At 46.7% G+C, this 14,263-nt stretch overlaps 1 protein-coding gene across 9 annotated transcripts in view; it reads left to right on the forward strand.

The window, feature by feature from the left end:
* The window catches only part of CTCF (CCCTC-binding factor), a 62,870-nt gene extending 52,028 nt beyond the window's left edge, over positions 1-10,842 (forward strand). For 3 of the 9 annotated variants that reach the window (XM_051846940.2, XM_051846943.2, XM_070062611.1), the window contains 5 exons: positions 2,999-3,159; positions 3,702-3,884; positions 4,562-4,697; positions 7,787-7,951; positions 9,348-10,842. In XM_051846940.2, coding sequence (XP_051702900.1) covers positions 2,999-3,159; positions 3,702-3,884; positions 4,562-4,697; positions 7,787-7,951; positions 9,348-9,532 — 830 coding nt within the window. In that variant the 3' untranslated portion in view covers positions 9,533-10,842. The remainder of the gene's footprint in view (positions 1-2,998; positions 3,160-3,701; positions 3,885-4,561; positions 4,698-7,786; positions 7,952-9,347) is intronic. The other 6 variants (XM_008257464.4, XM_070062615.1, XM_070062612.1 and 3 more) reach the window with 3 other exon arrangements.
* The last annotated feature ends 3,421 nt before the right edge of the window (positions 10,843-14,263 follow it).

Below are 14,263 nucleotides of genomic sequence, written 5' to 3' on the forward strand. Positions count from 1 at the left end.
ATATTTACCAAACCTTAAAATGCTGCTTAGCAGTTCAAAGCTGGACTAAAGTTCTCGAGTCCTGTCTAGTGGTTTCTCCCACTGGGGTGTTTAACTGCCAGGCCATAGCAGCTGCAAACCCAACTGTAGGGTAAGTGTGGCCCGTCATTTTGCAGCAGTTTTTACACAAAAGGTTTTGAGGAAAATTATGCAATTTAGCTGATATCTTAAAAACATTTTTGTATTAATATGACTTATATTGACTAGAATACAAACTGACACACATTTTTAACATTATACCATGAGTTTGAAGCACAACTTGGGTTCCACGCAAGACCTATGGGGTCACGTGTTCATTTTGGAAAGATATAAGAGGCAGTGTCCAAATAAATGGAATGGTTTTTCTGTTTGTTTGTTTTTTGTGTGTGTGTTTGTTTTGTTTTGTTTTGTTTTGTTTTGTTTTGTTTTTTGGTGTAGTAACTAAAATTTAAATCCAGTGGTGTCTTACGAGCAATGTGTTTGAACCATAAGGCCATTATCTAGATTATCCCCCCTCTCCCCCTTTTAAGAAGATTTATTTATTTATTTGAAAGACTTAGTTACAGAGAGGCAGGAGCAAAGAGAGAGGTCTTCCATATGCTGGCTCACTCCCCAGTTGGCCACAACAGCCAGAGCTGAGCCAATCCAGAGACAGGAGCTTCTTCTAGGTTTCCCATGTGGGTGTGGGCCATCTTCTACTGCTTTCTCAGGCTGCAGCAAAGAGCTGGAACGGAAGTGGAGCAGCCAGGACTTGAACTGGCACTTGTATGGGATGCTGGTGTCACGGATGGTAGCACTACCTACTACACCACAACACCGACCCCTTCTGTTTTCATATAACTGCTGATCTTCCTCCCTATTAATTTCTCATTCCTTGGGCAAATGACTTCTCTTCCTTCACAAAAAAATAAAGGCAGCAGATTGAAACTCCAAAGTTGGCTATCGAATCTACTAACCTGCCTACATCTACATTCGTCTTTCTTCTCCCATCTGCTTCTAGAAAGTTGGTGTTGTTCCTGTCTGTGGCTTCCTTTCGCCTCTGCCCTGAATCCTATTCTATCTTGTGCAGTCTTTACACCACCATCACCTTCATCTTCACATTCTCATTCCTTGATCTTTCAACTCAGCATGTTCATGTCTCTTCTATCTTTAAAAAAAAGTCTTCTAATTTCCCTCCCATCTGGTTTCCACCATATCACTCAGGTAAATTGGCTCTTCCCAAGATCATTCATCACTCTACACAGTGAATGTAGTGAACATTCCACTTCCCATCTTGCCTGATCTCTTAACAGTGTTCTGTGTAGTTGACTACACCGTCCTCTTCTTAAGTCACTCTTCCCTTGACCTCCATGACATTACAGCCCATTGATTTTCTTTTTTTTTTTTTTTAAGATTTATTTATTTGAAGGCAGCGTTACAGAGAGGCAGAGAGAGAGAGAGGTCTTTCATCTGCTGGTTCATTCCTCAGATGGCTACAACGACCAGAGTGTGCTGATCCGAAGCCAGGAGCCAGGAGCTAGGAGTTTCTTTCGGGTCTCCCACACAGGTGCAGGGGCCCAAGGACTTGGGCCATCTTCTGCTTTCCCAGGCCTTAGCAGAAAGCTAGATCGGAAGTGGAGCAGCCACTCAAACCAGCACCCATATGGGATGCTGGCACTGTAGACAGCAGCTTTACCTGCTACGCCACAGAGCTGGCCCCAGCCCATTGATTTTCTTATTTCTCTGATTACTCCTCAGCCATCTCTTGTTTTTGGTTTTGGTTTCTTTTAAGATTCATTTATTTGAAATGCAGAGTTACAGAGAGAGAGGGAGAAACAGACAGAGATCCTCACTTCCTGGTTCATTCCCCAAATGGCCACAACAGCCAGAGCCAGGCCAGGCCGAAACCAGGAGCCAGGATATTCATTTAGGTCTCTTACATGGGTGGCAGGGGCCCAAGCTCTTCAGCCAACTTCTGCTTTCCAGGCCATTAGCAAGGAGCTGGATCCAAAGTGGAGCAAAATATTCCTGGGAAAGCAAGCAATGGAGGGTGGCCCAAGTGCTTAAGTCCCTGCACCCACATGAGAGACCCAGAAGAAACTCCTGGCACCTGGCTTTGACCTGGCCCAGTCCTGGCTGTTGTAGCCATTTGGGGAGTGAACCAGTGGATGAAAAAAATCTCTTTTTCTCCCTGTAACTGCCTTTCAAATAGGTATATCTTAAAAAAAAAAAAAAAAAAAAAAAAGTACAGCAGCTAGGCACTAACCAGCACTCATACAGGGCCTTAAGAACCAGCACTCATACAGGGCCTTAAGAACCGGCACCCATGTGGGACCTGACTTACTAACCGCAGCACCACCCTAGCCTTTTGTTTAACCCTTTTTTCTCTTTAGAGAAAACCCTTTAACTCTTAGATTTGTTGAACGAAGCCTAATTCTTTTTCACTCATTTTTTTTGCTGTAATGATCTCATCAGCTCCCATGGACTCAAAAATACTAACAACTCCCAAATTTAGATTCTCGTTCCAGATCTTTCCTTGGAGTTACATTTAAATCACATCTATCTTTTGCCCTCCCTGTTCCTCTTTTGATGTCACAGACATTTCAAATTAAATAAGTTCATAACTGAATATCCCAGTCACCCAAATAAGCACACACAGCTTGGTCATCAGCCTCTACCACTCACACCTAGTTTCAGTAAATGACTCTGACCCCCGCCTTTTCCTCACTGTAATTCAGCCACTGAATTCTGTTTATTTGACTTCCTAGATTCCTCATCAGTTCTTCCCCTTTCTTTGATATCCATAGCCATCCCCCTTGTCCAAGCCACTGTCTTCTCCTACCTGTCTTGATCTTTACCCATGTGTTGTTATTCCCCCTTCGAATTTGATTTTTGTATAGCAACCAAGTAATTTTTTTATGCAGCAGAGGAAATGTGTTAACTTGTTGAAGTGCTTGCTTGTGTTTTCACAAGTTAGACTGGACTTTGTGTTTGCTTTCAGGTGTCCACTTGCGAAAGCAGCATTCCTATATTGAGCAAGGCAAGAAGTGTCGTTACTGTGATGCGGTGTTCCATGAGCGCTATGCCCTCATCCAGCATCAGAAGTCGCACAAGAACGAGAAGCGCTTTAAGTGCGACCAGTGTGATTACGCTTGTAGACAGGTAGGGACTGTCACTGGTAAAAAGCAGTTGATACCTGATTAATGTGAGATATTAGCAGTTTTTTTATTTACCTACTACATGAGCTGTTTTTAAAGATAGTATTCTCAAGCCATGTCTTATGAGGAATGTCACCAAAACCAAAGGTCACACTCCTTGTCAATTTTATGTATCATCCCAGTCTCCAGCCGATGTCTTATTCAGTTACAGCTTACCTTTCCATAAGACAGACTGCCAAGTTCTTTCTCAGAACCGGGAATTAAGTCCAGGCCTTGAGACAGAGAAGAATCTGGTCCTGGAGCCTGATGCTTAGGAGAGGAATTAGAGAAGCAGTCTCACAGGCGTAAGCATCTTTAACTGTGCTAGGATTGAGGGAAGCAGTTTTGCACACCAATAAAGATAACTTTACCATCTCAGCAAGCAGTGTGGAGTCTAGACCCTTGGGTGAGAAAGGCCTGGAGGCAGCGTCCTCGCACACAGCACTGAAGCGCCTGCCCTGTGACTCCACACTCTCAGGCCTTTCCCTTCTCCTGCTTGTGTTTCAGGAGAGGCACATGATCATGCACAAGCGCACCCACACTGGGGAGAAGCCTTACGCTTGCAGCCACTGCGACAAGACCTTCCGCCAGAAACAGCTCCTCGACATGCACTTCAAACGCTATCATGACCCCAACTTTGTCCCTGCAGCCTTCGTCTGTTCTAAATGTGGGAAAACATTTACACGTCGGGTAAGAGAAGAGTTTCAGGGCCAATATTGTGGTACAGCAGATTAAGCCAGCACCTGCCATGCTGGCGTCCTATGTAAGTGTGGGTTCAAGTTCCAACTGCTTCACTTCCGATCCAGCTCCCTGCTAATGTGCCTGGGAAAGCATTGGAAAATAGCTCAAGTGCTTGGGCACCTGCCACCCATGTGGGAGACCCCAGTGGAGTGGCAGGATCCTGACTTCACCCTGGCATAGCCCCAGCTGTTGAGGCCATTTGGGGCCAGACATTCTTGTCTTGAGGCTTTCTGCCCATGTGTGGGCACTTCACAGATGGGAAACGCAGTGTCCTGAATAATGGGTGTGCTGGTATGAGGGCATTTCCTTAGGTGCATGAAACTTGTCCCGCATTCACCCCTAGCTAGCTTTAGTGTGCCTTGTGTCCGCCCCTGGGGTCATGTGATTAGTCACACCTGCCAGGACAGGAACTGATCTCATGCCCCACTGTCCTGTCTGTCTACAAGCTGCTGAGTCTCCCCTTACAGGACCCAACCTCATCTTCATCCATTCTCTCTCTCTTGCTTTTTCTGTTTCTCTCAGAACTGACAGGAATAGTATGATACCCCAAATTTAACTGAAAAAGAACTTCCAGTCTGATCTAAGCTTTTTTAGTAGTGTGAAAGAGGATTTTGTTCCTTTTGTAGAATACCATGGCAAGGCATGCTGATAATTGTGCTGGTCCAGATGGTGTAGAAGGGGAGAATGGAGGAGAAACAAAGAAGAGTAAACGTGGAAGAAAAAGAAAGATGCGCTCTAAAAAAGAAGATTCCTCTGACAGTGGTAAGTGACTTATTAATTGATTTGGTTCCATTTTATTTGACTGATTGTGAAGCCCAGTTTCCAATAGATTTACATATGGCTACATCATCATGTAGAGGTGGACAAATCACACTTACTTCCTCTAAACTTTTGTTCTTCCCAATACAACAGCAGTTAGTATTTTGAGGGGACAAATTTTCATTTGTTTTTTCCTTACCGCATTTCAGGGCTTATTGATGTCTTACATGCTATGTTCAATTAAACCCAAAGTGAAACTAATAAATATTCAGTTTACTCCGGTCAATATTCTAAGATCAGCAGAGTTTTCTATGCTCATGACTTTTATATTTGCAAAGCTGGTCTAGATTTGAGCAGTGAATTTAATGTAGGACATGAAAAAGGGAGCTTAAGATTCTTAACTTTTCCTTTGCCTGCCTTTGGCAGCCAGGTCTTGAGATGGTGTTGATCAAGTTAGTGAAAGTCAAGCTTTCACTTCTACTTCAGTCTCCCCATTTGTAAGTTAAAACCTTGTCTATTCACCTACCATTGGTGCTTTTGGGGGTGTTTCGTGCCTTTCTGGGCCTAAAAATCCAGGCAGGAGGTGTGCTTAGAAGAACATACTTTGGTTCAGGACTTTGTGTCTCTTTATGTCCCCAGAAAATGGAAGTGTGGACTGGATCCCACTGCTGACAAGGGCCACTCCATCTTATTTGTCCTGTCCCAAAGCTGTGCCTCTTGGCCATCTGCAGAGACTGATCAGCAGTCTACTGCTGTGTTCACAGCCTTCTGCCAGAATCTCACCAAGTTAATAATAAGCCTTCAAACCAGTTAACTTTTGTGTGCTTTCTTCTGCTTATTATTAACTTGGTGAGATTCTGGCAGAAGGCTGTGAACACAGCAGTAGACTGCTGATCAGTCTCTGCAGATGGCCAAGAGGCTTGCGGGAGACCCTGAGGAAGCTCTAGGCTCCTGCTTTGGCCTGGCCCAGCCCCAGCCATTGTAGCCATTTGGAGAGTGAGTGAATCAGCAAATGGAAGATCTTTCTCTCTCTGTGTATGTGTGTTTGTTTCTTTCTGCCTCCATAACTGCCTTTCAAATTAAAAAAAAAAAAAAAAAAAGTTGATGCTGCAGAAATTACCCAAGGAAACTGAGTGTCAGGGTGGTCATGTGTCTCTTACGTAGCTCCTTGTCCGTATTTTTCCTGTAGTAGTTTCTTCACTTTTATTTACCATTTATTTCACCAAGAGTAGGGTATAGGGAGAATCTAATGGAGATAAGAATGGCCTGTTGTGTCTGGTACATCTGGGGATTAAATTAAGTCTTGAATATGTGGCCTTTAAAGAAAATTACCAATAATCCCCCAAAGAACTCTGGCCACTCAATCTAGTAAATAAGTCCTCACAATGCATCAAGAATTTCTGTTTGGCACAGCCATTAGACACCACTGGGGTCACCCACGTCCCATATTGGAGAATCTGGTTCCAGCTCCAGCTCTGGATCCTGTCCAGCTTCCTGCTGATGTAGACCCTGGGAATCAGCAGATAGCGTCTCGAGTACCTGAGTCTGTGCCTACCTGTGGGAGACCCAAGTGAAATCCTAGGCTCCTGGTTCCAGCCTGACCTAGCTCTGGCTGTTGAATGAACAGATGGAAGATCTACCTATCTATATATCTATCCCTCTATCTCTCTTTCACTTTGCTTTCCAAATAAATAAAACTTTTTAAAAAATATTTATTTTATTAATTTGAAAGAGTTACAGAGAGGTAGAGACAGAGAGAGGTCTTCCATCCGCTGGTTCATTCCCCAGTTGGCCGCAACAGCAGGAGCTGCGCCAGTCTGAAGCCAGGAGCTTCTTCTGGGTCTCCCACGTGGGTGCAGGGGCCCAAGGACTTGGGCCATCTTCTACTGCTTTCCCAGGCCATTGCAGAGAGCTGGATCAGAGGAGGAGCAGCAGGGCCTAGAACCAGCGCCCATATGGGATGCTGGCACTTCAGGCCAGGGCTTTAACCCACTGTGCCACAGCGCTGGCCCCAATAAATGTTTTTAAATTAAAGAATTTCTGAGGCCAGCATTGTGGCATAGCCAAATAAGCCATAGCCTGCAATGCTGGCTTCCCATATGGATGCCAGTTTGAGTCCCAGATGCTCAACTTACAATCCAGCTCTCTGCTAATGCACCTGGGAAAGCAAGTGGAAGATGGCCCAAGTGCCTGAACCCTTGCACCTACATGAGAGACCCAGATGATGCTTCTGCCTTCTGCCTGCCCCAGCCTGAGCCATTGTAGCCATTTGGGCAGTAAACCAGCAGATGGAAGATCTCTTGCTCTGTAACTCTGCCTTTCAAATAAATGAAATAAATCTTTAAAAAAATTTTTTTATCTTGCCCCCAGATACACAGTCTTTCCCCTGCTCAGATGAGGGGACCACATCTGCACGGGTTCCTCAGGCTCAGGAGGAACAGGGTCCTGTTTTATGTTGCTGTGGGAGACAGGGGACATTTGTTTCATTTTTAATTTCAACATGGTTTTTGTAGTATAGTTATGTAACTGATATAAGATTGGGTTGCCTGTAACAATTTAAAACTCCATATTCTGAGGTCTAAATCTAAAAGGGATCACTCGTTTACTTCCCACTACAGTGGCCTGGGGCTGGGCCAGGCTGAAGCCAGGGACCTCAGGCCATTGTCCACTGCTTTGCCAGACACATTAGCAGGGAGCTGGATTGGAAATGGGGTGGCCAGGACTTGAACCTGCATTCATATGGGATGCTGGCGTCGTAGGCACCAGCTTAATCTGCTGTACCACAACACTGGCCATCAGTTCACTGCTTTAATGTTTATAGCAAAACTTCCAGCAAAAGCTTTTTAAATGGTCTTTTCTTAACAGAAATACATAAAACATGTCCCTAAAAAGTTCATGAAATTGTTTGACAAAACATTGCGTGGATTTCAGAATTTTTTGTACCAAAGTAGACTTAAATCTTTTAATTCCATTCACTTACGAACTTTTTGAAGTACCCCCATAACAAGACTCCACAGAGTATATAATTTTGTGGTGGTTGTTGTTCCCCACTCTTCTCCCTGCCCTACCATCTGTGCTTCCTGTTTCATGAGAAGAAAACGCTGAGCCAGATCTGGATGACAATGAGGACGAGGAGGAACCTGCTGTAGAAATTGAACCCGAGCCAGAGCCTCAGCCTGTGACCCCAGCCCCACCACCCGCCAAGAAGCGGAGAGGACGGCCCCCTGGCAGAACCAACCAGCCCAAACAGAACCAGCGTAAGTTTCCAGTTTCCATTTGGCAGGCTGGCACCTTCCCCCCAGCATGTGAGGGTGCCAGACGGGGCCTTGTTTCTTTGAGGGGATGGGAACGGAGCCACGAGAACAAGTTATTAGGTCACAGTGGGAACAGATTCTTCAGGAAGTGATTCGTTAGGTGTTTTTACTGAGGAAGTTCAGAGGCCTGTTACATCTCAAGGAGGAAGAGTCCAGAGTAAAGGGTACTCGTGTTCTCCAAGGTGGGTGTTGCTGTTGTGGGTGGGTTTTAGAAGACCACAGTCACAGTCTGCTGGCAGAATTGCTCCAGTGCTGAACCGTAAAAGAGCCAGTCACAGAGGATGAGGTGCACGCAGTTTCTGTGCTAGGATCGCCCCTCCTGCAGAGGGGCGTGTGAATCCAGGTGTGTTCGGGCACTGGCCTCCAGCTCACCTCACAGGTGACGGCAGTCTATAGGGGATCACAGGTTGCATTCTGCTAGCCACATGGCTCTCTTGACAGTTGGAACAGCTTCTGAAAGCTGACCATTTTTTATAAACAAATGGATGTTTTAATCTATTTTTTAAAGATGTATTTATTTATTTGAAAGAGTTAGAGGGGTCTTCCATCCGATGTTTCACTCCCCAATTGGCCGCAATGGCAGGAGCTGCACCGATCCGAAGCCAGGAGCCAGGAGCTTCTTCTGGGTCTCCCACGTGGGTGCAGGGGCCCAAGCACTTGGGCCATCTTCTACTGCTTTCCCAGGCCATAGCAGAGAGCTGGATCAGAAGTGGAGCTGCTTGGTCTCGAACTGGTGCCTATATGGGATGCCAGTGCTTCAGGCCAGGGCGTTAACCTACTGCGCCACAGCACCAGCCCCTTAATTATTTTTTGAATGTTCTCCCTGAGCTCCAAGAATAGAGTTCTGTCAGAGAAAAGGAGGTTAAGTGCAGATCTTAGAAGCAGCTCTCCGGTTTCTTCTGCACACACTGGAGTGAGCAGACAGGTGGGAGGGCCTGGGTGTGGGAGAACTACAGAATCAGAAATGTCCGCTTGTCGTAGGTGTGTCACCTACGTCACACACTCTTCAAGTAGCCTTAGTCACATGCTGTCTCATTTCTTGCCTGCATCTCATAGTATCAATTTCTGACTTAAAACTAAGGATTTTTACGTGTAACTTGGGAGGCGTGTGAACGTGAATGTCAGCCTTTTGTGCTCTGATGGTTTTCAGAGAACTGGGACTCTGTGTGTCCATGTTCTGGGTCTCTCTAAGTCTCTGCTTTATTGACTTTCTCCGTGTCACTACTAAGGCTCCCTGTATGTTGCTATCCCGTGGACTGCACTGTGTAACAGGGTCTTGTACTCCTGGGGGCTTTAATGTACCTTTTGTTTTGTTTTGTTTTGTGCTCCTCTTTGCCAGCAACAGCCATCATCCAAGTTGAAGACCAGAATACAGGTGCAATTGAGAACATTATAGTGGAGGTAAAAAAAGAGCCAGACGCCGAACCCACGGAGGGTGAGGAGGAGGAGGCCCAGCCAGCTGCCACAGATGCCCCCAACGGCGACCTCACGCCTGAGATGATCCTCAGCATGATGGACCGGTGATGGTGGGGCCTTGCTGGGCGCCGGGACTGCTCTGGGCTGTGTTTAAACGGCCCACATCTTAATTTTTTTCCCTTTTTTCTTCTTTTGGCTTTGGGAAAAGCATCATTTTTACACCATTTTACCAAACAAACTGAGAACGAAAACTTCAAGGATGATGTTAGAAAAATGTGATTTAACTAGAACTTGCTGTTTGATGTTAACAAATCATGGAATGTCTGAGTCCCTGCGGGTTTACTGTGAAGTGCTGAGGGCAGTGTTGACGCCTGACTGGTTTCTGAGACGGAAACAGAGACATTGGCCCCTCTCTCTCAATACGGTAAACCACTCCAGAATGGCTGCCGGGTTTCCCAGAGTTCTCTGGTCTTCTTCCCAAGAGAGTTTTTAATTGTAAATGCAGACTTGGGGAGGCCTTAGACTTTTAACCTGTTTTTTGCTTTTGCTTTTTCTCTGACTCCTTGCTCGAGTCAGCTGCACACCAGTAGTACGGCATGCTACGATCGGTTACTGTCCTGAACGCTTTGCCTCTTTCTTGGCAGAGTTTCTGGTATGGTCAAGCTTGTAAATAACTTTTTTTACATTTTAATCTTTTCCATTAATTAAGAGGTTGAAAAGAAGTGCAGTGTGAGAAAACCCAGCATTTTAATTACTTGCAAATTAAGTTGCCACAGACTTGGTAGTGTGGAATTATTAAAGGAATTGGATCACAATCATGTAGCAGATCGGCACCCAGCCTGCCGCCCGCTAGTGACGAGCCTCCACATGGAAGATCATGATTTCCAGCCCATGGAGCCAGCATTTGAACTTTGTACAATTAACCTTCAGTTATGATTTCCCATTGACATTTTCTTTGCTATGTTTAGCAGAATGTTGCGTTTTACGAATCCCCTGTCAGAGCCAGAGGGTGACTATGAGTGGGTCACAGCAGTCCTGACATGCTGGGCCAGAAATTTTCACTAGGTCAGTAATTTAAACTTTGGATCTTCAAAAACAAATAATAATGTGAAACAAAACCAACTAAAAAATGATTGTTGCACATGAACTGTCACACGTTGAAAATGTGTTTTTTAGAGAGCCTCAGTCTTGCTGATTTCAAACACTTTTTTTCTTCTGTGTATTGCTTTTTAAGAGAGCCATCAGTTAGCTATCAGACTCTAGGTTGATGCATTTTGTACTTAGCTGTACTGTGTGATATTTTTCATTATTTTAGGATGCCAACACGAGACCTGTAATAAAATATGTAATGGGGTTGAAAGCTGGGGAGGAGGATCTACTGCTGTACAGCTAATAAATCATAACGGATTAACAAGTGCTCCGAGGACTCTTGTCTTGTGTGATTCCTGCCTGCTGGCCCCCCGAGGGGCTGGCGCAGAGCTCCAGGCCGTGCCGGCCTCCGCATCTTAGAGGCAGGCTGTGTTCCTGGGATAGTGCTTCCTCTCGGGCAGAAGGAGAGGATCTTATCTTGGAGGATGTCAGGATTGTGAGTGCATCCTGCTGCACATTTAACTCCGCAAAAATGGGTGTGAGGAGAGCATCAAGTGGATGGGCAGTGGCCGGCCTCCGTGGTCCGCCCGAGGAGCGGGTGCCCGCTGCACAGAGCTGTGGAGTTGTAGTTGATGGGAAGCCCTGTCTTAGGATCTTGGCTCAGGGAGGCTGGGACCACTACCTGGGGCTTAGCCAGGTACAGGGGAACAGGAGAAGCTGGGCCCAACCTGCCAGAAGTCCATTTGAAGCGGGAGACACCAGGATTGTACAGGGGCTACTGGTCAGCGCCACGATGATGGACGGGGACTTGGGTCGTGTTAGGAAGCTCAGGCTTCAGCTTGAAGGCATCGTGTAGCTGCTGGCTGTTTCCAGATGGATCGCTTTGGCAGTGTTGGGTTTTCTTAAATTCTTACTATTTACTCGAAAGGCAGAAACAGATCTTCATCCAATAACCATATCCCAGATGCCATCCATATCCCATCCATAACCCAGATGCCCACAACAGCTGGCCGGGGTTGGACCAGGCTGAAGCCAGGCCCTGGGAACTAACCAGGTCTCCCATGTGAATGTCAGAGACCCAGCTACTTGGGCCATCATCTGCTGTCTCAAGGTGCACGTGGCTGCAGCCCCAGCACTTGAGTGTTGGACGCGGGCATCCCAAGCGGTGTGTTAACACAGCACCAAATGACTGCCCCTAATTGTAGAGGTTTTTAACCAGAAATCCACTTTCTAGTGTTTTTTTGTTTGTTTTTTTAAGACTTCCTTGGAAGGCAGAGTTTAGATTTGAGAGATCTTCCCATTCACTGGTTCACTTCCCAAATGTCCACAAGAGCCGTGCCTGGCCCAGGCTGTAGCAAGGAGCGAGGAGTTTCATCGGGGTCTCCCGCGTGGGTGGCAGGGGCCCAAGTACTTTCTTCCAGTGCACATTAGCAGGGAGCTGGATCAGAAAGCCATGGAGCCCAGGACATGAGCTGGCACTCATACGGGGTGCTGGTGTCAGGTGGCAATTTAACCTGCTGTGCGACAGCACCGGCCCCAGATGTATGTAGCTTTCATCTGGCTTACACTGCCTATGCCGTCAGGTCTCCCAGGGAAACCTAAATCATAGCCTCCCTAGACTTCAAAACGCAGCCCAGCAGCCAGCTCATTGGACTGAATGTCAGTGGTCACAGCATGAGGTCTCCATCCCAACCCCTGGACTAGCCTACCTGTCAGGACTCTTTAAACATCCTGGTGTTGTGGTGGTGTGGGTTAAGTCATTGCTTGTGACGCCAGCAAGTGGGTGGAGAGTGAACCAGGAGATGGAAGATCTCACTCTGTAGCTCTGCCTTTCAAATAAATAAATAAAGCTTTTTTAAAAAATTAGGGGCTGGCTCTGGTGTAGCAGGCTAAGCCTCTGCCTGCAGCACCAGCATCCCATATGGGTGCCGGTTCATGTCCCAGCTGCTCCACTTCCCATCCAGCTCTCTGCTATTGCCTTGGAAAGTTGTAGAAGATGGCGCAAGTGCTTGGGCCCCTGCCTGCATCCACTTGGAAGACCCAGAAGAAGCTCCTGGCTCCTGGCTTTGGATTGGCCCAACTCTGGCAGTTGCAATCATTTGGGGAATGAACCAGTGGATGGAAGACCTTTCTGTCTCTCCCTCTTTAGCTCTGCCTCTCAAATCTAAAAAAAAAAAAAAAAAAAATTTAATTGGGCACCTAAAGTTTACAAATTGTTAAGTATAATAGACAGTTTCTTCATAGAACCATGAGACTGAGTTTTCCCTGTCTTCAACATACCTTGCCATTTCTGATGTATACAAATTGAAAGGTTCTTTTTTTTTTTTTTTTTAAGATGTATTTATTTATTTGAAAGAGTTACACAGAGAAGAAAGAGGTCTTCTATCTGCTGGTTCACTCCCCAGTTGGCCGCAATGGCCAGAGCTGAGCTGATTCGAAGCCAGGAGCTTTTTCCAGATCTCCCAACGTGGGTGCAGGGGCCCAAGGACTTGGGTCATCTTCCACTGCTTTCCCAGGCCATAGCAGAGAACTAGATGGTAAGTGGAGCAGCTGGGACTCGAATTGGAACCCATATGAGATGCCAGCACTGCAGGCGGCAGCTTTACCCACTGTGCCACGGTGGCCCCCCGCAAATTGAAAGTTTAAAAGCAGGTTTGTTTTGGCTGAGGAAGGGGGCAGAAGTGACATTTTGATAACTTTAGAGCTGAACAGAGATCCGCCAGGCCCCTCTGTGACATCCCACGTGGCTCCATTAAATGCAAACCCTCCAGCAGCAGCAGCAGCAGCAGCCGGTCTCACCCACTGCTACTCTGCCCAGGGAGCTCGTGAGCGGAAGCTCTGGGCTTGTCTGCAGCTTCTTTCTTCAGTGTTAAGCCATAGCTGATGCTGGGCAAAGAAATCAACTACTCCACAGCGCCTGCCCCCATTGGGAGCTTTAGCATTTCCTGAGCGCCCACGGAGTGGCATGGTGTCCGGAACACAGAGACGGCTCAGATGAGCTGAAGGCCTGTCACTGAGTCACTGTCACTTGGAGGAACTGAGCGTTCCCCCAGTCCCTGGTAGCAGTGAGGTTTGCTTCGTTACCACAGCCCTGCGTGCCCCTCCTCACATCGGTGTGCATCCTGACCCTGCCGGCACCCCTCCACTTGAGCAGCTCCAGCCCTTTGGCAATCATTCCTTCTATTATTTGCTCCCTGCTGTTATTATTTTTTTGGTAAGATTTTTTTTTTTTTTTTAAAGGCAGAGCATCTGAGAAAGAGCTTTTCCATCCTCTAGTTCACTCCCTAAATGCCTGCAACACGGCTGGGACGCAAGCCAGGAACTCCATCCTGGCTTCCCAGAGTGGCAGGGGCCCAGCGCTTGGGCCATCTTCCTCTGCCTTTCCGGTACATTAGCACGAAGCTGGATTGGAAGCAGGGCAGTGGGGCTTGAGCTGGCACTCTGGTAAGCAATGCCAACATTGCAAGTGGCCTAACCCACTCACAACACCGGCCCCTGCTCCTTGTCACTCCACTGAAAAATCCAGTGAGGTGGGTTTTCTGTCACTGTTTGGAGTCTTGGGGTTGCCATGGCAAACTTGGCAAATCTGAGTGTGCATCAAATGCCAGACACTAGTGAGCACTTAATAAGCGCTCAATCTTGAGAACATTTCAGGGTGAGTTAATAGCTCTGGTTTACAAAAATCACTCAGGGACTCAGTGTGACAGCTCTGCCCTCGGGGCCGTGCTGCGGGCGTAGTAGGTTAAGCCA

The sequence above is a fragment of the Oryctolagus cuniculus genome, chromosome 18 (genome assembly GCF_964237555.1).
Source record: "Oryctolagus cuniculus chromosome 18, mOryCun1.1, whole genome shotgun sequence".
NCBI lineage: Eukaryota > Metazoa > Chordata > Mammalia > Lagomorpha > Leporidae > Oryctolagus > Oryctolagus cuniculus.